General features: G+C 37.3%; 2 protein-coding genes and 1 long non-coding RNA gene across 4 annotated transcripts in view; 1 reads left to right on the top strand and 2 right to left on the bottom strand.

Annotated features, from left to right (window-relative positions):
* The first annotated feature begins 923 nt into the window (after positions 1 to 923).
* On the top strand, positions 924 to 2943 carry LOC140838102 (uncharacterized). Its single transcript, XR_012119533.1, has 2 exons — positions 924 to 1548; positions 2227 to 2943. It is a non-coding gene; the product is annotated as an uncharacterized lncRNA (long non-coding RNA).
* A 613-nt stretch (positions 2944 to 3556) lies between these two features.
* LOC140838101 (F-box protein At1g30200-like) lies at positions 3557 to 4840 on the bottom strand. Its single transcript, XM_073204185.1, has one exon. It carries the CDS (start codon positions 4703 to 4705, stop codon positions 3653 to 3655), a length of 1053 nt encoding a protein of 350 aa, XP_073060286.1. The 5' UTR covers positions 4706 to 4840; the 3' UTR covers positions 3557 to 3652.
* A 1990-nt stretch (positions 4841 to 6830) lies between these two features.
* Positions 6831 to 20932, bottom strand: part of LOC140840291 (uncharacterized) — a 38819-nt gene continuing 24717 nt past the window's right edge. The window contains exons 3-11 of one of the 2 annotated variants that reach the window (XM_073207585.1): positions 12124 to 12253; positions 11187 to 11339; positions 10806 to 11050; positions 10639 to 10708; positions 9371 to 9577; positions 8893 to 9116; positions 8161 to 8239; positions 7922 to 8059; positions 6831 to 7508 (exon numbers count right to left, since the gene is read on the bottom strand). In XM_073207585.1, the coding sequence (XP_073063686.1) occupies positions 7308 to 7508; positions 7922 to 8059; positions 8161 to 8239; positions 8893 to 9116; positions 9371 to 9577; positions 10639 to 10708; positions 10806 to 11050; positions 11187 to 11339; positions 12124 to 12253 (1447 nt within the window). In that variant the 3' untranslated portion in view covers positions 6831 to 7307. Of the gene's footprint in view, positions 7509 to 7921; positions 8060 to 8160; positions 8240 to 8892; positions 9117 to 9370; positions 9578 to 10638; positions 10709 to 10805; positions 11051 to 11186; positions 11340 to 12123; positions 12254 to 20932 lie in introns of those variants that run through there. The other variant, XM_073207586.1, reaches the window with a different exon arrangement.

The following is a 20932-nucleotide window of genomic DNA, read 5'->3' as shown; positions in this document are numbered from 1 at the left end:
AACCTCATTCTTTTCATCAACTCCTTGATCAAAAATGTCAGAACTCATTTCTGATTGCACCCATCGGATCACGGTAAGAGCGTCTAGTAGCATCGCCCCATGATCTTCTAGGTATCACTGATAGTGTCAGCAAGAACCTTTAGTCATGGTTAGCGTACAGTATGGTCCCTTCAACACATCTATCTCGATCAAATCTACAACCATTGGTGTATCGAGAGTTGCATATGAATTCGATAACGATACGATTTATCTTTGAGTACTAATAGTGGCATGGCATGTGCAACTAGGAAAACATCTTTCCCTAAAGCACATTTCTTGCTCTGGCCAGAGACTCCTTGCACTATTAACTCATCATATCACATAGGATACCTTCACCCATAAGCGAACGGTGAATCCCCGACTACAATGCATTTGCTCATACGTATATCGAAACTATAACTGCAGACTATTCCACTCGATAAGTGAGAACGACTTAGATAGTCCGAGGAAGGGTTGTTCAGTGCATCATCATAAGATCACCTATCTGTGTGAATGGACATCTCTATGCCCTTGACAATGAAACATGGCGTTTACACCACAGATTTTAGTCTCAAGCTCGAGCGACATTTATCCTTGTTTTAGGCGGCTGATTCGATTAAGAACCTGTTTAAAATATACGGTACACTTCCTAATGAGTTTCGTGATCTTACGTTGGGACGCATACCTCATGTTACATATAGTATATTCAAGGACTGTATTTATGCAGCTTACGTGGGTATAAAGATAAAATATAATGTCATAATCGAATAAAATCGTAAAATATTATTAAAATAAATATTGTTTTACATTAGAGTCAATAAAGCCTGAGCCACAAGTTGGCTTGCCGGACACCTACTCTAACACTTTGTTCCTCAAAGATGCCATTGATGAATATCCTGAAAGAATGGGCTTTTGTATACGATTAAAAAAGTACTTGAAGATGTTAAAGGGAATTCTGTCACCAAGTTTCATTGCATTTTCAGTCATTCTTGATCAACAGATTGCCATCTGAGATTATATGTTTTTGTATTACCAATCAAACTTCCATCAGTGATTACGTTTCAGATTGAGATTTTGCTAAAAGGCTAGTTTGAAAGCTGAAAGAGGGAGGATAAAGGCAAATGTAAAAAGAAAGTTCAAGAGAGAGGATTTCCAATAGAGGTGGCTTCTTTTATAGATGAAAGCAAATACCATAGAAAGGTGGCGTTCCACTTGACTAGCGAGTGGGAGTGACCAAAACTTCATTGTTTCTGGGCTTATCCAGATACTAGAGCCAAATGTCCACTCCTATGTTTGATGTTCTTTATCTCTTCACAATTTCTTGGTTTGGGATTTCTTACCTATTTAACACTCCAAAAGATTCTTGTCAACAATTTTTATCCTTTTGATCTCATCAGCCTTTGAAGCTCTCACAGCATGTTTATGGTGGTGAAACAGGCGTTGGACACCTTCAACACGGCCGTTGTTCCCCCATTATATTATGTCATGTTTACTTCACTTGCGATGCTTGCCAGCGTCATTATGTTTAAGGTAATATTTGTTTATTTCTCGCATCTTCATTCTTTACATATCTCTCATTCCTCTTTCTACCTCTATTTTGATGCTCGAGTCCATAAGAATACGATTATAATCCTAAAATAGACTTTCTCCTTGAGACTAATAACACCATGCTTGAGTCTAACTTAGTGCTACAAATGAGTCAAGCTTGTCACAGGCAGGTCGAGAGCAGCTTTGTCCAAACTTGACTCAACTTCGGTGAAGTTCGAGTTCAAGTTGCTCAACAACTTTTGTTGAGCTCAATTAGTAGATTTGAATACTCAAGCTCAATTGTACTTACTTTTATTTTTAGTATTTTTTATCCGAGGCGATCTTAATGTTTTTTAAAAATTGAGGGGTGTTTTGGTCAATATATTGCTAAAACTTAGGCTCAAGCTCAGTGGGAGTTTCAAGAGCTCGAGGAAAGCTTGAGTATTGATTTTTTTAACGACTCAAGTTTGATTCGGATGCTATTTGAGAACAAATGCACGCCAAGCCTAAAAGATAAGTGGCTTGCACTTGAAATGAACCATCATCAACTTGTCTCCACAAAAAACATCTTTTAGCAGAACATCGGATGAGAATTACATGGAAGTGACTAGAGTCCCTCAAGATCCGAGATCCCAGTTTGAAATTGTGACACAGCCCTTGTTCTGGAACATTATGTCGTAGGATTGGGAGGGCCAAAGTGCTGGGAGTATCATGTCAGAAATATGTGGCTTTATTGTTGTGCTGTCAGGGACTATGTTGTTGCACGCCACCAAGGATTTTGAGAGAAGTTCATCTTTTAGAGATACATGCTGATACTGCTCTCGTGATTAAGCAATTTTCAGTTTTCCACACATAAAATCGACCTTTTCCTTGTTCTTTATATGGCTTTCTTGCTATACATCAACCCATTTAGGTAATCATATGCCAATATCCCCTACGTTATCCACCAGACTACATAGTGGAAACGGGGAATTGCTGGCTCACGAGGTTGAGGAGCAAGATTGTCCATGTGATGAAGATGCCGAATAAGAAGGCAATGACACGAATATGGACAACCCTCGTTGATTGTGGGGTGAGCATAGAATACAGTATTTGATAGAAATAAGTGCGCTGACTTGAATCCATGAACCGAAATGGTGAACGTAATTTTGCATCTGGTCTTGTGAGGACTCATCAGTTTGTGCAATTTATGGATGGAAAATTGATCCAGTGTGGTTGATTGATGCATACTCTTGGATTTGGTACAGTTTTTGAGTGTATACAGGGCTTATTCACTTACTGGTTAATGTTTGATCGGAAAACGTCCGTATCATATATCAGCTTTTGGATATTCATATGTAAAGTTCTGATTCTTTTTTGTTGAGGGATGAACGAAGGAGGTGAGCTTGCTTTTTCAGATTTCTAGGAGAGGTTTTACCTGATTGTTGCTAGATCTGAAAATTCGTGCAAATTTTCTGTTCATTGTTGGAAATGCTGAAATGCATATGCTGCTTGTGCGCTAGAACATGCAGCATATCTCTCAAGCAAATTACGTTTGAAGAGTATCTTTGGGGTTTGATGATTTGAAATATCACCTATATACTGATAATTATAGTTTTCAAAATATCAGAGCTAATGTTATAAATATTTTATTAGTTGTAAGCTAAGAGCAAATATTAGGTAATTGTTGAGGAAAAGACAATTGTCCTTGGCTATTTGCTATATTATGTAGCTGTATTTGTGGTATACTTATTATCAAAATTTGTAATTTGAATTATTTTATAGTGAAAAAATTTCGTATATTGAATTTTACTTCCATTTCAAACAGCACAGCACGAATGCAGAAAACAGGGAAGGCGCACATACATTTCTTTTAGTCAATGTGATTGCTCATCTTCTATACCAGTGAATCAGGAAAATCAAGTAGCCACCCCGGATAAAATCTTCCTCACGAGTTATTTTCAGAAATGTCTTTTTACCCGTCTAGCTTTTCACTTTTGTCACTTAGGTCTGCAGTCTCTTCCCTGGTAGAAACACAGAAGCAGAATACTTCAAAGCAAACAATAAGATCGGAAATAAAACTTATTACATTGGCGAACTCAAAATGGATTCATATATAGAAAAGAACTTAAAACGAATTCATTTCCAATACATAACATTTCTTTCCCCCAACCAATTTCCTAGCAAAGTCCCCCACCACCTTCTCCTCCCCCTCTCCACCAAATGCCGCCCGCACCAAGTCTACGGTGCTCCTACCCTCCGCCTCCCCGTTGCCTGCTGACCATATGACCACCAGCGTCGCCCCATCCATTACCTTCCCACAACCCGGTAGCTCCATCTTCTCCGAATACCACATCTTCATCCTCAACGCTGGCAATCTACTTCTGCACTCCACCCCCACTCCTCCACTCACCTTCAATTCCTCGATCTGTTCTTTGTTCATACAAAGCCAACCCTGATCACTTTCATCCGAAACCACCACAGTTTCGATCATTTTCTGACTTTTCACCGTTTCTTGAACCATATAATGCCTTGCGGAGGCCGCGATTAAACAAGAAATCGTCCATACAATCCTCAGCTTCATCTCACCATCAGAAATCACACGCTGTTCGTGCTCCGATCCGGGCACTGTTTCTTGGAAATTCTCCTCGTTTCTACACTTTTCAGTCCAGGATTTGGCTCCAAGCATGACGCAGCTGCGAAGTTGGTCCCCGAAATCTGCCTTCCACCTCAGAAATGTCTTTGAATTACTCTTACCTGTTCCTGAACATGGTTTCGGAATAACATGGCACGGTATCCTGAGGTGAAGCGCGCGAATTTCTTCGAACGGTTTCAAAACATCATTAGGTTCATAATATGAGCAAGAATCACAATCATTTTCCGCATTCCTAGACTTGAATTTGATGATCTGAGATACGAAATGGAAGGGTTTCGTCAGGATTCGGAAAAAAGGATTCATGAAACCTCTTCTAATGGTAACAATTTCCTCTCCATTGTCATTAAGTACAGCTCTTCTCCGAGGTATGGGGAGGAAAACTTCAGAAACACGAGGAACTATGAACTGAAAACGTCTGCAGACAGACATGGATAAGCAAAGAGATTTTGCATCTTGTAGTTTGCTAAAAATTAAAAAAACAACATCATCCGGTAAACGGTCGAAGATATTTTCATTGGAATTCATGTTTCAAACTATATGCAAAATAAGATAAATCAGCATGTATAAAGATCTTCTGGGTACAAATATCTTTTTTAGCAGAAGGGTATGGCGGTTAGGGCCTTCCAGAGAGTGCACGCGTTTCATTTAGAGTAGTTCAAATTTTTGGGGACAGCTTAATTTTTTTTTGGGGGGGGCCTTTACCATTTTGTCAGTGATCACGTGGAAACCGTATCTCAGCAACACGATTTTAAGAATTTTTTTTTACGTAAATCGCTCGATGATCAGTTTTAAGGTAAACAAAAACTTTTTGCTAATCTGGCAAGCTTACCTCGTCGACTTATTGCGGGTGGTTCAACACTTCAACCCATTTGTATTCATCTCCAAATCTACGATTTTGAGATTTACAAAATATTTTGCAAGATCTTTTTTTCTAAAATTGTCATCAGATTAATTTCTTCTCTAAAATATTTTTAATTAAATTGATCATTTTTTTTTCGTTAATTAAATGTTTTGGTTTTTTTTCACTTATTCTCGTACATAATACAGTATACTGTCATAATTCTGTACCGATTTCTCTAAGATCTTCATAGAACATAGATGAATCTGATACTATTTTCAAGAGCTTATTAGACCGAATCATAAATTTACCTTTGATTTCTAATAAGTTTCACATTGCTCTTGATATCTAACCTTGATCTTATTCCAAAATGTTGGAATAATTCTTGCAAATAATTAATCTCAAACATGTGTTCGATCCATATTATTTGAGAAAATTCTCCTTCTCAAATATTTAATTACACAATAATAATAATTTTGTATGTTTGAAATAATTTTACATCGGTTCTGATATCATTTCTGGACCAGAATGTATTTGAACTTTTTGTTTAGAATTGTGGAGTTAAACTAAGCTTTTAAGACCTAGAGAGGACATGTTAAGTTAAAACATAGATTGAAGTTTTTTCTCTAATTACATACAACGATCATTTTTATTTTGAAAAAAAAAAAAATGAAAACAAAAATTTTGATGTCCGAACAATTGCCAATGTATTACAGCTTTGCATTTTTTATTAAGGTAAAAACTAATGTGAGACAATTTCATGAGTCATATTTATGAAACATATCTATTATTTGGGTCATCCATGAAAAATTATTACTAGAAGTATTATTTTTTATAGTGAATATTGGTAGAGTTGACCCGTCTCACATATTAATATCCATGAAACGGTCTCACATGAGTCCACTCTTTTATTAAACCAATCGTACTTGTACCCAAGGTTCTAAAAAGCGTGAAGCGCCCCGAAGCGTGAATGTCGAGCTTCAAGCTTTTCAAGCTTAAGCGAGATTAGCACATGCTTAAGCGTGAAAAAGCGTTTTTTATATTCAGTGTAATTGTAATTATCTCAAACCAATAAATAGATAAAATAATACATAAATATGATAAATTTTATGTCTGATGCATTAATTCTCATATTTATAAAATCATAAAATATCAAAATTACAATCTTAATTTGTTTTTGCAACTATAACACATTAAAAATATTAAATATTTGTCAAATCATTATCAGACACGCTTAATCATAATTAAAATTAAAAAATAAACATCGAAATTATAAACCTAATTTATTACCTTCAAAATAAAAAAATTAATAGATGCGATTAATTGTGGTTAAACACGCTTAATTAAACACCTTAATTATACTTAATTCGGTCAAACTACAGTTTGACTGCTTTTTTACGTTTTCTCCGAAGCGGGGCGTTTTTTCCAAGCTTCAAGCTTAAACGAGCTTAAGCGAGACTTAAGCGAGCTTTTTAGAACACTGCTTGTACCTCAAAATTTTGAAAAAAAAAATATGAAAACAAAATTTTGATGTCCAAACGATTGCCAATGTATTACAACTTGCATTTTTTATTAAACCAATCGTACTTGTACCTCATAATAATAATTTTATAAAAATGCACTCTTGCTTAATTTATCAACAAATATTACGTTTTGATCTGAAGTGTCGTACCTAATAGTTTCATCATTTCATGGAATGTTTCTTTTCTAAATATAAATCAACCGTCCTTACTCTTCTCCATGGATGGTTGAAAAGGGATTCCCAGATAGATTTTTAAAAAAATAATAGCAACGTAAACTGCAATATCCAAAAAAAAAAAAAACAATAGCAACCTTTCCATCAGCAAAAATCCTCAGAAATTTATGTACATCAACACAATTTTTGAATCGTAAAATAAATTTCTTGGACAAAACGCAATGCTACTCTCACCTAGTCGATAAATGACCAATGAAGTTAAAATCAAAAGCATCTCCCAACTACTCTTTGGCATACCACTAGCCTGCATCGATAGCGTGTCTTTCTCCTTGCAAATATCAAACAACATCAATCCTTCCGGCAGTATGAATATAGAACATGTTTGTTCCTCCAAGTATAGCTACATGCAGCAGACCAGTTCATGTTTATCGCCTCCATGGAGAAAACATCTACTTCTGGGTCAGTGAAATCATTCGGTCGAAAAATTTCTTGAACTTCAACGGAGAAAACATAGCATGATCTATACTGATATTCCATAATGCCCATGATATGATTCTTGGTTTGAAATTTTAGATTCTTATCAAGAAACGTCATCATGAGTACCAATTATATCTATATTTTTCAGATCCTCTGGGCGAGTTTCCATATGATCTCCAAGCCTCTTGCCATTGTCTTCTATTGCTACTTCTCCCAAATGAATAATTCTGAAATTCAGAATGCATATTTGAGGAATTCATGTGATTGCTTCTGTTTGGAGTCTTTCTCATCTCTTCTTCCAGATCATATCGTGAGCGCTGCATGTGCAAGACATTAACACAAGCAAACGAAGATTTCAATGGTGCATGCAGGTATATTATCCACAGGATGATACTTTAATGGACTTGGTGTAGTGTTATATATCACACTTTGACATTAACTACATGGCCAAAAAAACAGAGATGAAAAGGGTGTCACAATGAATATCAGAATATCAAGGGAGAAGAAAGAGGTTCATCCATCAATCACAGAACAAGAAGAATTTTGGAGTTACTTTTTCTTCGAGAAATGAAATTCACAAACAAAAATAATGAATTATCTGCAATACATGATACATTACTAAGTAAAACATAAATAATAAAAAAGAAAATAGCACTGACATAACCAAAATGGCTACTTTGCACACAATTACATTCTATAAAGACGCCCCAACGTTTCACAAATCGCATACCTTAGAAGGGTCTGATAGTACAGCATATGCTTCTCCAATTATTTTAAAGAGCCTGTCCGCATCTTTATGGACCTCTTCTGCTATTTCCTTCCAGATACCATCTTCTGGATTTTCATTTCTAGCCAAAGATTGACAAGCCTACGTCAAAAAATATATATTACATACTTTACACATCAATGCTGCTGCTTGTCACTTTAAGAGAATGTAGACAAGACGTGAGCAATAGCTTTTATTAAAACCTTGTCAGGATGATATTTTAGTGCAGCTTTACGGTAAGCTTTCTTGATTTCTGAAGCAGAAGCAGATGGATCAACTCCCCTATCATTAAAACCACAGAATGTCACTACAGTTGGAAAGAATTTTTTTCTCATTTCATAAATAGAGAGATCAAATGAATGATCTCAGATATATTTGTTTGATTTAAAAATATATCCTTGAACTTTTTCTTACAGTTATAAGAGGCTAGTTCTTTGTTGTTTGGAGTCGCAAACTTTGCATGGTTAGGTGTGATACAACAATAGTTTTATACACAAAGGGTGTGTTTCCTAGTGGGGATAAGCGTAGGATAGATTATGTATCATGTTTCATCCTTTATTTGGTGGAAAAATTATAGGCCCACTCAAAATCTAAAGGCCCCATAATATTCACAGGATTTGAACGACTCTTCATCCCTGATACATGATGGGATATTCCATCCGAGAATTTATACCCGAGTTAAATTGCCACAAACCCCTTGCACCTTATCATCTTTCAATGTTCTTTCCCCAAATGATGAGGAACAAAACAGAAGAAAACACCCACCACAAACACCCACAAAAATAATTATATCATTTTATTACTTGTCCTATCGATCATACTACCTATCACTAGAAAAATCACACACTATCCTATCAATATAACCAAATGAGCCCTAAGAATAAAACTATGACAGGAAGGTAGTTAGTCTATCATGAACAAAAAGAGAAACTTACAGAATGATATACATATTTAAGGGAATTTCCTTTCTAGCTGCTTCTTCCATTTCAGAAAGTTTATGTTGAGCCTGCCGCAGTTCATTAATTTTTTCAGGTGGTCCAGATTGATTTGTCTTCTTATCTACCTCATTCGTTTGAAGAGATACAAATTTTTGAAGATCTATACTAGCTTGTCCATAGTCTCTAATCATCTCGTGTAACATGGCACGTCTGGAGATGGCCTACATGCACATGAAAGAATTTTTTAAATAAAATTAAAGATACCAACAGCATGCTTGACACAGGAAAAATTGCATCTTCAAGAACAGTGTAAAAAAGTTTGCATCAAACTCAACAAAGTAATTGTTGGGCTCCTATGAAAATAAAGGGTGTGACATCTAAAAGCTATTAATATTCATGTCATAAGGTTCTCATTTCCAAAAAAATTGTCATTGTAATAGGAATCAGGTTTGCCGATGATGCTTTAGAGCCACACCTTAAAATAATTTCCATCAAGTGCGATAGCTAGGCTGCAATCTGCCAAGGCATCTATAATTTGTCCCATAGCTCGATATGCAGCAGCTCGGTTACAGAAACAAATTGCTGCAAAAGGGCGCGATTCAACAGAACAAGATATAGCAGCAGTGTAGTGCTCAACAGCATTCGTGTGCTTTCCTGATTGGTATGCTTCATTTCCTGCAGCCTAAGTAGCAACAGGTTCATAATTAGAATATGAGAGTTGAAAAGTTTTAAACTTGGTCGATGCTCCAATTTTTACTAGTTGGTACAATTTTAAATAAGTGCTTATCTATATCAAAAGACATACGGTAACCATTCACTAAACATAACCACAAAGTAAAATACTTCTATTAGCGAAGCAATCAAGGAAAGGAAGATGGAATCCGGTTCGTCATTATGGAGAATCAAAGCATAAATTTTAGCAAATGTGGCCAGCATCAATATTAAGTGCCCAGATGAAAGAAGCTTAAGTTTTCAACTGAATAAAATACAATTAACTAGCACAAGCATGGCCAGATATCGACAAGATCAAACAACTAGATCACCATTTTATCAACTGACCCATTTAAAAAGTATCACCTAGGACTCTTACTCCAATAAAGACCTGGTTTCTTTGTAAAATCAGTAGTAGAACAAGGTAACATAAATGCAATTTCAGAGTATCTCAAAGGTAACTTTTCTGAAATTCTGTAAATCCTAAGATTTTGGAAAGACATACAGAAAAGAGACAAAATGGTCTAAGTATCTCTTTTAACACTTGAAAGGACAAGTTCGATACCGCATTGATGTTATAAAAAAAATCCTAGTCAAGAGTAGGTTACTTTATGGCAGTCAGGCAGTGCATTTTGTAGATATAGGGAACATTTAAACCGCAAACCAAGGAACAGCAAGCCACTAACTAATCTCTAAATTCATGTACAAGCTATCAGCAAGCAAAAATATTTCCTTAGCATTAACATTGATTACTTTCGGTATTTGTAATCACATTTTTCGCTTATTGATACATTATTCACTAGTGTTATCTTAAAAATCCTACATAGTTCAGGAAAAGACAGTGTGCCGCATCAAAATTTTGGCTTGCATGAAATGTAATCAGAGAAAACTTGTCCATGCATTGTCGATCATAAGGAACATGATTCCCATGTATAAACCTGTATCAACTGATCTATCTACTACTCAAAGGCTAAGTTTTCAAGATGGATGTGTTAAACAAAGAGACTGATCTAAAACAATGAACAAACTCACCTTATGGGACAACAGTTCACGTATAGTACCAACTAATGGGATCATAGATTCTAGAGTTTTCCCTTCACTCCTACAGAGGTAGATTGTAAAAAGAACAAGTCAAGGGAATAATATAAAGCTGTGGGTCGGAGAAAGAGCAATTCTAAAATCTTATACAAGCTAAATACCGTTGTAAGGGAAACATTGATTCTTCTTGATTCTTTAGAAAAACAAGTGCTTCCTCAAGTTTTCCTAAGTAGAAGTAGGACTTAAGGATCAGTGAGCAGCACCAGATTCTAAAAGAAGGAAACCTCTTCAAGTCAGATTCATGAAACTCCCCTGACTGGCTGTTGTCACCAGACACCAGAAAGTTTGACTCTACAGCTCCAAGAGTCTTCTCGCATAACTGAATCAGCTCGTCATATTTCCTCAACTGTAAGTTAAATACAGAACAATATTTGTACATGACGTTGTAAACCAAAAGGTCGAGTATAGTCAAGAATTACATCTTTGGATTTTAAACCATTAAATACAACAGATTGCCTTTTTTGGAGACTATCATTTCATACCATAAGAAGAGCATCCACTTTCATTTGAAGGAATTTTTCCGAGTAAGGGCTAATCATCAAAGCCTCTCCAATTACACTGATAGCAGAATCTGAATCACTACAAGTTCTTCGTCTCAAAAGTTCCGCTGCTTGCTTTATTAATTCACCAGCTTTCTAAAAGCCAAAAAAAAAAAGAGATTTCAAGCTATATTATTTCATTATTTTCAGGAGGACAACACAGTCAAAACCTTTGAGAATTATCACGACCATCAATGTGTCAATGGCGCTCAGTATTTTCAAAATTCAGAAATTTGGCTTTGGCATCTGAACCAATCTAGCAAATTTACAAGACCCACTCACTAATTTGGTATCAAGGAATAGAGTGCATGTTAAATCTAAAGATTGGAAATGACAATACTTAGGTTCTGCGGAAAGGCAAACGCACAAAAAGTTTCTAAAGTTTTATGAACAAAAAGATGGGAAATGACAATACTTAGGTACCACAATGATGTTGTCCATAGATCAAATTATTTCGTGGATTAGATTCAAAAGAAATAGTAGCACCGTCTGTAAAAAAATAGATCATAATATCATCATCCAAGATCAAGACTAATTAGATTTATAGCATGAATCTGAATTCATTTGTTTCCATTCAAATTTTGCAAATCCTTCCATTTTATAAATGTATATAAATAAAAAAATGTCACCAATTTTTCTCCAAAGAATAGTGAATACAAAACAATAAAAAGCAACAGCATTCCAGTAAAAGTAGGCCCTTTCTGAGACAAAAATACGATGATTCATAATCCAAGTGTTAGAAAAACCATAAATTTTTACACTGTCGCACCCATGATTTCTATATACTGGAAAAGATTACTTGGTTTAAAGACAAATTCTAACAAGCAATCATTCCAATGTCAATGGAATTCAATCACAATAATTTAGTTGATTTCATTACCTGCGCCTTATCAAGACCCTCAGAGGCTTCAATCAAAAGCTTCCTGTCTGCACAGACATCAGACCCTGCTTGCAAACACTTCATATAATGAAGAATTGCATTCTCAACTTCCCCTAGGGCAAGGTAACAGCTGTGAAATATAAAACATGCAACAAACATAAAGATTGTAGAGAAATAGGAAATGTTGCAAATTCTGTTCTATCTAGAAATTAATATATTATGAAAAGATTTTGATTTCATAGGAATTACTTCCATAGTCAAGAAAAGTTAAGAGTGTGTGTATATAATGAGTTGCATTATATCCTAATTAAGTGAAGAATGAAAATAATAATATGCACTACTAGTTTCTTGTTCCTTGCTCTGATACTATGTTGATTATTGAGCAATAAGACATAGAGGGGATAAAAATATAGAGCACACAGCCACTTTAAAGTAAAGAAGACACCATGCTTCCACATGACCAGGTGTCTGATCCGAAAATAGATCCAAATATCAGAGTCTCTTCAACTCCAGGTAGAGTATAACTCAGTCATTTTCTGTTGAACCAAATTCTTCAACACCATTAAACCTTTTCATTGCTCTTCTAAAAGGTGTTAGGACGTGAACTCAACACCCAAAGTCTAACCATGAGTATACAAACACCTGTCTAAGTCATGATAAAAAGAAGGGATGATGTATCATGCATCAGAGATGAAAGGAAGCCTATGGAACAAGCACAAAAGCGTGCAAAATTTAGTCCGAAGTAAATTAATACGGTGATTTCAGAAGCTGCCACTTTTGATCATTTACCAGCATGTATGGCTAAGGATCGGAGTAAAGTTCTCATCATTACAAGGGACTGTGTCAACATATCGTGGGATTTGGTGCGTACTACCCTTGGGAAGGCAGTCCAAAGAAAGATTGAATTATTCCCAGTCCAAGCCAACAAAGCACTATGGTGGCCAGATAACGAAGAGGATGCATCCTTCTATTTGCGATTGAAGAAATGCTTTCTGGAAAACAAAGTTACCTTGTCATTTGAGAAATGGAATCAGCAAATCAACAGTGAAGAAGAAGTTTTCGAATGTTGTAATAGTTGGGTGCGTTTATTGGGGATACCTTGGGACTTATGGTCCACAGATCTCTTCAAAAATATTGGTGAGCAATGTGGAGGCTTGTTGAGTATCAGTCAAGACACTATTCTACTCAAAGATTTGTCGGCATCAAAAATCGAAGTAGTGGGAATTGAAGGCGGGTTCATCAATAGAAATATGAAGATCCAAACTCAAAGAGGTCCTATGATTATTCGCATTGTAGTGGATTCGGTCAACTTAGCAGCATATGATATGTATGAAAAAAGATCTTATGCACAAGTGGTGGTTAATGGAGCTAGAGTGATGGCGGGATGGGGTAGAGCAAAAGAACTTCAAGGAACAGATACAAACGTAACAACTACAAATGACATTCAAAAAACAAATTCGGATGACACTAAATTTCAGCCAATAACATATGAAGATGAATCTGCAGATCATAATCAGAAGGGTGAATTTTTGAAGATGGATACCAAATCACAGATCAAAGGACAACAGAACATGGGCAGTTCGGAATATTCAGGCGGTCGAAATTGTGTATCCGAACCATGGTATCGTGGGAAGCAAATCAAGATTCTCAAAAATTGTTAAAGCCGAAAGTTGAAAATGATTTTCATAAAGGGACGAATGAATCGGTGAACATCTCAAAGACACAAAAATCAGGTCATCCAGAAACAGAGATGTAGAGTAATCCCAATGAAAGGAAGTTTGAGCATGTTTATCGTAGGAAACATATCAAGTCACATCATGATTCATGTTATGTGCAAAAGGGAGAAGCTTCAAAGATTTATCATTCATTGAGGATGACATAGATATACAAGATGATGATGATGGAAATTGGGAGAAAAAATTAAATCAAGGAGTGGTGGCCTTCAAGTGCAGATGAATTCTCTTTTTACCTGAAGTTGAAAAGAGGGTTCTTCGATAATGGGATTTCATTGGATTTTGAGGGATGGACAAAAGATATCAACAAGGCGGACATTGTTGAAAAATGATGTGATAGCTGGATTAGTATCTTTGGATTACCCTGGAACATGTGGTTGCCGGATAATTTTAAAATCATCGGGGATCACTGTGGAGGATTGATGGAAATCAGCCCGGATACATTAACTTTTAGTGATCTTGGTGCGGCTAAAATCAAGGTTAAAGGCACTGAAGGAGGGTTCATTCTTAATAGATTGCAGATTACACTACAAGGAGAATTAAGAGAGATAAGTATAAGGGTTGAATCCTTTGACCCTTTAGCTTATCATCAGTATGAAAAGCTAACTCACGCTCAAGTGGTGGTAAATGGCAAGAGAACCTTGGCGGGGTGGGGTAATACAAACTTACGCAGGAACCAAAATCTCAGGGAAGGGTTCAAAGGTGGGGTTAGTTGTGGGAATCAAGATAATAATGGCTTAACAGACCACGCATTAGCTAACGGAAATAAGGAATTTCATAGTGGATCGGCCAGCATCTCGAAGGAGAGTGGAGAAACGCATGTTTCGATAGAACGAAAGGAAAATCTAAAAATATCAGCAACTCCAGCGTCAATTCGACATCAAGTGCAGGTCGGAAGGTGATTAAAATCCTATCGAAACTCGATCCAAAAGACCAATCAAAATTTCAAAGTTCACCAATCAAATCAATTGATGATAAGAAAACCAAGGTGCGGGACAGTGGTGAGGGAGTTAAGAGCAGTAAATTATCTATGCCTAATTACGAACAAACTTACTACAGAATATCTAAGATAGTTGCTGTCGAGAACAATGAAGATTTAAGTTCACATGGGATCAACATCACAGGTATAAACAGTGCGACGAAGCGGATTATGATTTCGATGGCATAGATGATATAGAATTTGACGGATTACAAGATGAGTTGCTAGAGGATGTCCTGGCATCCTCAGATACAGAAAGTCACAATTCAATTCGATCTGAGCAAACAGATACAATGGAAGAAGATTTCGTAACTATGTCAGGGTTGTTCTCACCAATAAAAAAACCTACTTCTTCCGGCATACCACAAGAAGTGGTAAATACAAGTTCCAACGTGGTCAGGTATGGACTGGATTACATTCTTCGATTTTAAATCATTCTTTCATGCTTCATTCCCTCTTTCCAGCATCTTTTACGGTTTCGGGGTTGTCTAGTGGTATTTTGGGAGGAGGGCAGGGGGTGTAGATGAAAAGCCGGGTATCGAGAAAGAAATTTCCAAAGTGGCTGAGAAGGTTAATAGCAAATGCGCTGAAAAAAGAACGGAAGAGATAGTCACAGATGGAAGTCGGTTGGAAGGGGCTAAAAGGTCGAGTGGTATTTTGAGTAGAGAATTGCATAGATTGAAGTGTGGCATCAATTATGAGAGAGGCTGAACTTCAAAGGGAACCAATGTTTCATTATGAAAATATGCTCCTGGAATATTAGAGGTGGAGCAGCAATTGCTAGGAGGGAATTAATCCGGAATGTTTTACAAGTTAAAAACAAGAAATAGTGGTACTCTTGGAAACTAAAAGAGAACGGGTGGATAGAAAATTTGTGGCCAGTGTTTGGAAATCGAGATTTGTTGAATGGGTTTGTCTACCTTCGATGGGAAGAGCGGGGGGTATTCTGGTGATGTGGGATCCGAGAGTGGTGGCGGTGGTGTGTGACAATTTGATAGGAGAATTTTCGGTTTCGATTGAAATTCGTAGGCATTATGGAATCAAGTGGTGGTTTTCGGCTATTTATGGGCCGGTTAAGCCGCGAAACAGAGAATTTTTTTGGGATGAAATCGCCGGGCTGAACTCTATATGCGATGATAGGTGGTGCATAGGAGGCGACTTTAACGTGGTCAAAAATACGGGAGAAAAAATGAACAGCCTATCGATAACCACGAGCATGAGATGTTTTGATTGTTTGATAGATGAGTTTTTTTTTATCAGAAACTATTTTTATTTTATTAATAAAGATTGTTACAATCATAGTGATGAGCAATCCACATACTGCTTCAAGATCCCCCACTAATGAATGCAAAATACACGTGGTCGAATTTTCGGGTGACACCAATTTGTTGTCGCTTAGACAGATTTCTCTTTTCTAAGGGCTAGAGTGAAATATTCCCCGATTATAGACAGACGGTTTTGCCAAGAACCACCTCGGATCACTGCCCAGTCTCGTTCGACACAACTAAAGTACGATGGGGTCCTGTGCCTTTCAGGTTTGAGAATGTTTGGCTGTCACAACCTACGTTCAAAGATTTGGTTAAAGAATGGTGGAATTATGAGACAAATCAGAGATGGGAAGGTTATAAGTTCATGAAGAAATTGAAAAGGATCAAAGAAGAAGTTTCCAAATGGAACAAAGAGGTGTTCGGAGATGCGGGAATTCGAATTAGGGAGTTGATCAGTGGTATTCAAAGGCTGGATGAATTAGAGGGGATGGGGAGGTGGTCTGAATTGTTGCAAGTGGAAAGGAAGGACTTGAGACTCGAGTTGGAAAAACAATTGCTCAGAAGATCGCAAATGCAATGCCAAAATTAAATTGGATGAAGGAAGAGGATCAAAACACAAAAAATTTTCATTCCATGTTGACCAATAGAAGGAACAAAGCCTTGATAGATAAAGTTGTATTGGAGGACGGGTCGACGGTCACTGAGGAGATACAGATTGAAGAGGAAATTTTAGGATTTTATAAAAGGTTGTATAGGAAGTCAGAAGGGGAGCAGGGAGAATTCGATGGAGATGTCGAGGAGTTATGTGGTTTGGAATGGAGCGAGATTGATAGGAATCAAACCAGAGTTGAAGGCACCATTTTTGGAAGAAGAGATTAAAAATTCGGTGTTTGAAAGCGATGGGTGCAAGGCTGCGGGGCCGGATGGCTTCACAATGGCCTTCTTTCAACATAATTGAGACACGGTCAAAGAAGATGTAGTGAAGGTGTTTGCTGAATTTTTTCAAAGCGGTAATGTTAATGGCATCACAAATGAAACTTATTTGTCTCATTCCTAAGAAACAGGATGCAACCAGGATAAAAGATTTCAGACCGATTAGCCTAATAACGAGTTTGTACAAAATTTTGGCTAAGGTCTTGACGAACAGATTGAAAAGAGTAATTACTTCCACAGTTGCGGAGAATCAGTGTACCTTTATTAAAGGAAGACAAATTTTGGACTGCTGTTTAATCGCCAATGAGGTGGTGGAGCTTTATCGCAAAAATAAAAAGAGGGGTGTTTTGATTTGGGAATAGCTTATGATAACGTCTATTGGAGATTTTTGGAATTTGTTTTACGAAAGAAAGGATTCGGAGTGAGGTGGAGGAAGTGGATTATGGGTTGCGTCTCTAATGTTTCATACTCAATTTTTATCAACGGAAGGCCACGGGGAAAATTCAAAGGGGAGAGAGGACTAAGGCAAAAAGACCCCCTATCACCATTCCTTTTTAATTTAGTTGTTGATGGGTTGGAAGGATGGTTGATAAGGCAAAGAACAAAGTGAGAGGGCTTGAGGTAGGTAGACAAAATGTTCAAATTTCTCACTTACAATTTGCAGATGACACGTTATTCTTTGCACAATCAAGGCTGCACTTGCTGGAAATTTTGGAACTACTCAAGAGGTTCGGAGTACTAGCAGGGCTTGAGATTAACCTGGATAAAAGTACGGTGGTGGGCTTGAATATGGCAGACGAGGAAATCGATGGAATGGCTTTCACAATTGGGTGCAAAAGAGGCAATTTTCCGCTTAAATACATAGGGGTTCCTTTGGGAGGCAACCCATTGACCATGGAGTTCTGGGAACCGGTTTTAACCAAAATGAAAAAAAAAAATTGGCGAGCTGGAAAAAATCTTTTCTCTCAAGGAGGGGTCGATTAACTATAATCAAAGCTGTTTTAAGTGACATGCCATCGTATTTTATGTCAATTTTCAGAGTGCCGAATAAGGTGGGGATCATAATGGAAAGATTGATGAGGAACTTTCTTTGGGATGGGGCCGATGGGGAAAATCATTGTCATGTAGTACTTTGGGGACAAGTGTGCAAACCTAAAGATAGAGGTTGGGTAATATATGTTTACGAAATATAGCGCTCCTTGGAAAATGGTGGTGGAGATGTTCGGTAGAAAGGGAGAGTATGTGGATTAAGGTGATCAGAAGCATTTATGGTACTCAAGAAAATGGATGGGATTTGGGGTTGGCGGAGAAAACGACTTTCAAAAGTCCTTGGAAATGCATTTCTCGATCTTATCCGGCTTTTCATCAGTTGGTTCGAGGGTTGCTTAAAGAGGGTAATATCATTCGGTTTTGGGAGGATGAGTGGGTAGGAGGAGTCTCGTTTAAAGTTCGCTTTCCTTCTCTTTTTTGGCTTAGCATTCTAACCAATAAACCTATCTTAAGCTTTGTTGACTTAGTTAGTAGCCGAGTCAACTTAGTAATTCATTGGGATGTCCGGTTTAGAAGGAATTTTAATGAGAGAGAAGAGAGAGAGTACATTGATCTGTTAGGGGTTTTACGGGATGTTAGATTGGAGTGGGGTGTAGAGGATTACAGAAGTTGGGTGGGAGATCCTTCAGGGCAGTTCTCTGTTAAATCTTTTTACAATTCTTTCTTTTCCTCATTCACTCCTATTGCCTTTAATTGTTGCCATAACATCTGGAAAATACCTGCACCACCGAAGGTTCAAGTGTTTTCGTGGATTGTGGCGTTGGGGAAGTTACAAACTAATGACTCAGTGCAAAGAAGGTGGTCCGGCATGTGTATTAAGTCCGCAATGGTGCTGTTTGTGTCGAAGGAATGAGGAAAGTCAAGATCATATACTACTTCGCTGTCCGTTTACTTCAAAAATTTGGCAGCAGATACTCAGAGTTGGAGTTGGTGTGGGTTTCTCCGGAAAAGGCAAAGGAGATGTTTACTATGGAACCATGTTTGGAATCTGGAAGAAAACATCTGAAGTTTTGGTTCTTAATTGTTCATTGTGTATTTTGGTCCTCCGTTTGGCTGGAAAGGAATGCAAGAATATTTGAAGAGAAGTCGGAGTAAGTTGATGAGGTCTGGGATAAAATTAAATTCAGGGTTGCAAGCTGGTCAACGATACTGCGTGAATATCGACATCTTACTATCGAAGACTTAGCTAGGGACTGGAAATTTGTAATCTCATGATATCGGTGTTGCTTGATCTATTTTAACTTATTTAGAGCGGATCTCTTATCCGCTTATTGTAATTTGTAACTTGATTTCTAAATTAATATATTGTTTCCTATCAAAAAAAAAGTCATATCTCTGAACATTCGGAAAAGTCGACAATGCAGTCACTGGAGTTCGATGATTTGGGGGATTTTTTTGAAGATTGTCCGAGTAAGGTTGCAATATACCCAATATTTCTAATCATGATCAATCTTCTTTTCATTCTCTTTCCTTGTCAGGTTAAATAGAGGGGGTGGTGGGTGGGTTGAGAATAAGGTTGGGGTGGGAGTTACAACTTCGGTTGAAAAGTTGGGTATATCAGGAAACATTTTCTTAGGGCCGCAATATGGGTTGGATGAAGGTTCGATAGACGTGGGACTGGGCATGGAGGATCCTAAGAGGATAGATGAAAATGAGTGTTTAAAAAAGATGGGTGTACAGAAGGTGGAGTTCTCGAATCTCAAAGAAGACAGGAAGGATGGAGGAGAATCATGAATGCAGATACAGAGAGAATATACAGGGGCTGCTGAAGTGAATCGATGAAAATTTTTTTCATGGAACATCAGAGGGGGTGTTTCAGCTACACGTAGGGGATTGATACGTGATGTTCTTGCCAAAGAAAAACCAGATTTAATAGTGCTGCAGGAAGTTAAACGAGAGGTGGTGGAAAGGAGATATATTGCAAGTATATGGAAGTCGAGGTTTGTGGAGTGGGTCACTTTCTGCAGTTGGTCGGTCAGGGGGATTTCTGATTATGTGGGATCCAAGGGTCATTTCGGTTAAGGATAATTTGATTGGGGAGTTCTCGGTTTCAATTCATATTCAAAAAGATGCTCATAACGACTGGTGGTTTACAGCGGTCTATGGTCCATGTCAACCGAGACTAAGAAATAACTTTTGGGATGAACTGGCAGGGTTGAGGGTTATTTGTGGGGATAGATGGTGTTTGGGGGGAGATTTTAAAGTAGTCAGATCATTACAAGAGAAAATTAATAGTCGTTCACAGATCTCAAGCATGTTCTCTTTTGATACACTGATACAGGAACTAGAGTTGTGCGATACACCATCACTGAATGGAAAGTTCACATGGTCGAATTTTAGGGACTCACCCATATGTTGCATATTAGACAGATTTTTGTTCACGGTGGGATGGACTGAAATTTATCCATGTCATAGACAAACAATGTTGCCAAGAATCACCTCGGATCATTACCCAGTGGTCTTTGATTTGGAAAAAAAGTAAGTGGGGTCCGATGCCTTTTAGATTCGAGAATGTGTGGTTGAGGCATCCAAGCTTTAAAAATTTGGCCCAATCGTCGTGGAATAATGCAAGGTTTCAAGGCAATGATGAAACTCAAGGCAATGAAGGGTGACATTAAAAGATGGAATGAAGAGGTTTATGGGATAGTGGAAATGAAATCAGCAGAGTTAACAAAAAAAATCGGCTGACTGGACAAATTAGAGAGAGAGGGTCGGGGATCGGAAGAAGTAGTGAATGAAAAAAAAACAAAATTGTTGCTAGAAGAGTTGATACGTCGAAAGAATCAAATCTATTATCAGAAGAGCAAGGTCAAATGGATTATCGAGGAGGATCAAAACACAAAAAA

This window comes from Primulina eburnea, chromosome 8 (assembly GCF_022965805.1).
Source record: "Primulina eburnea isolate SZY01 chromosome 8, ASM2296580v1, whole genome shotgun sequence".
In the NCBI taxonomy this organism is placed as follows: domain Eukaryota; kingdom Viridiplantae; phylum Streptophyta; class Magnoliopsida; order Lamiales; family Gesneriaceae; genus Primulina; species Primulina eburnea.
The sequence above is the reverse complement of the archived record's forward strand: the minus strand, read 5'-3'. Positions and strand labels throughout refer to the sequence as shown.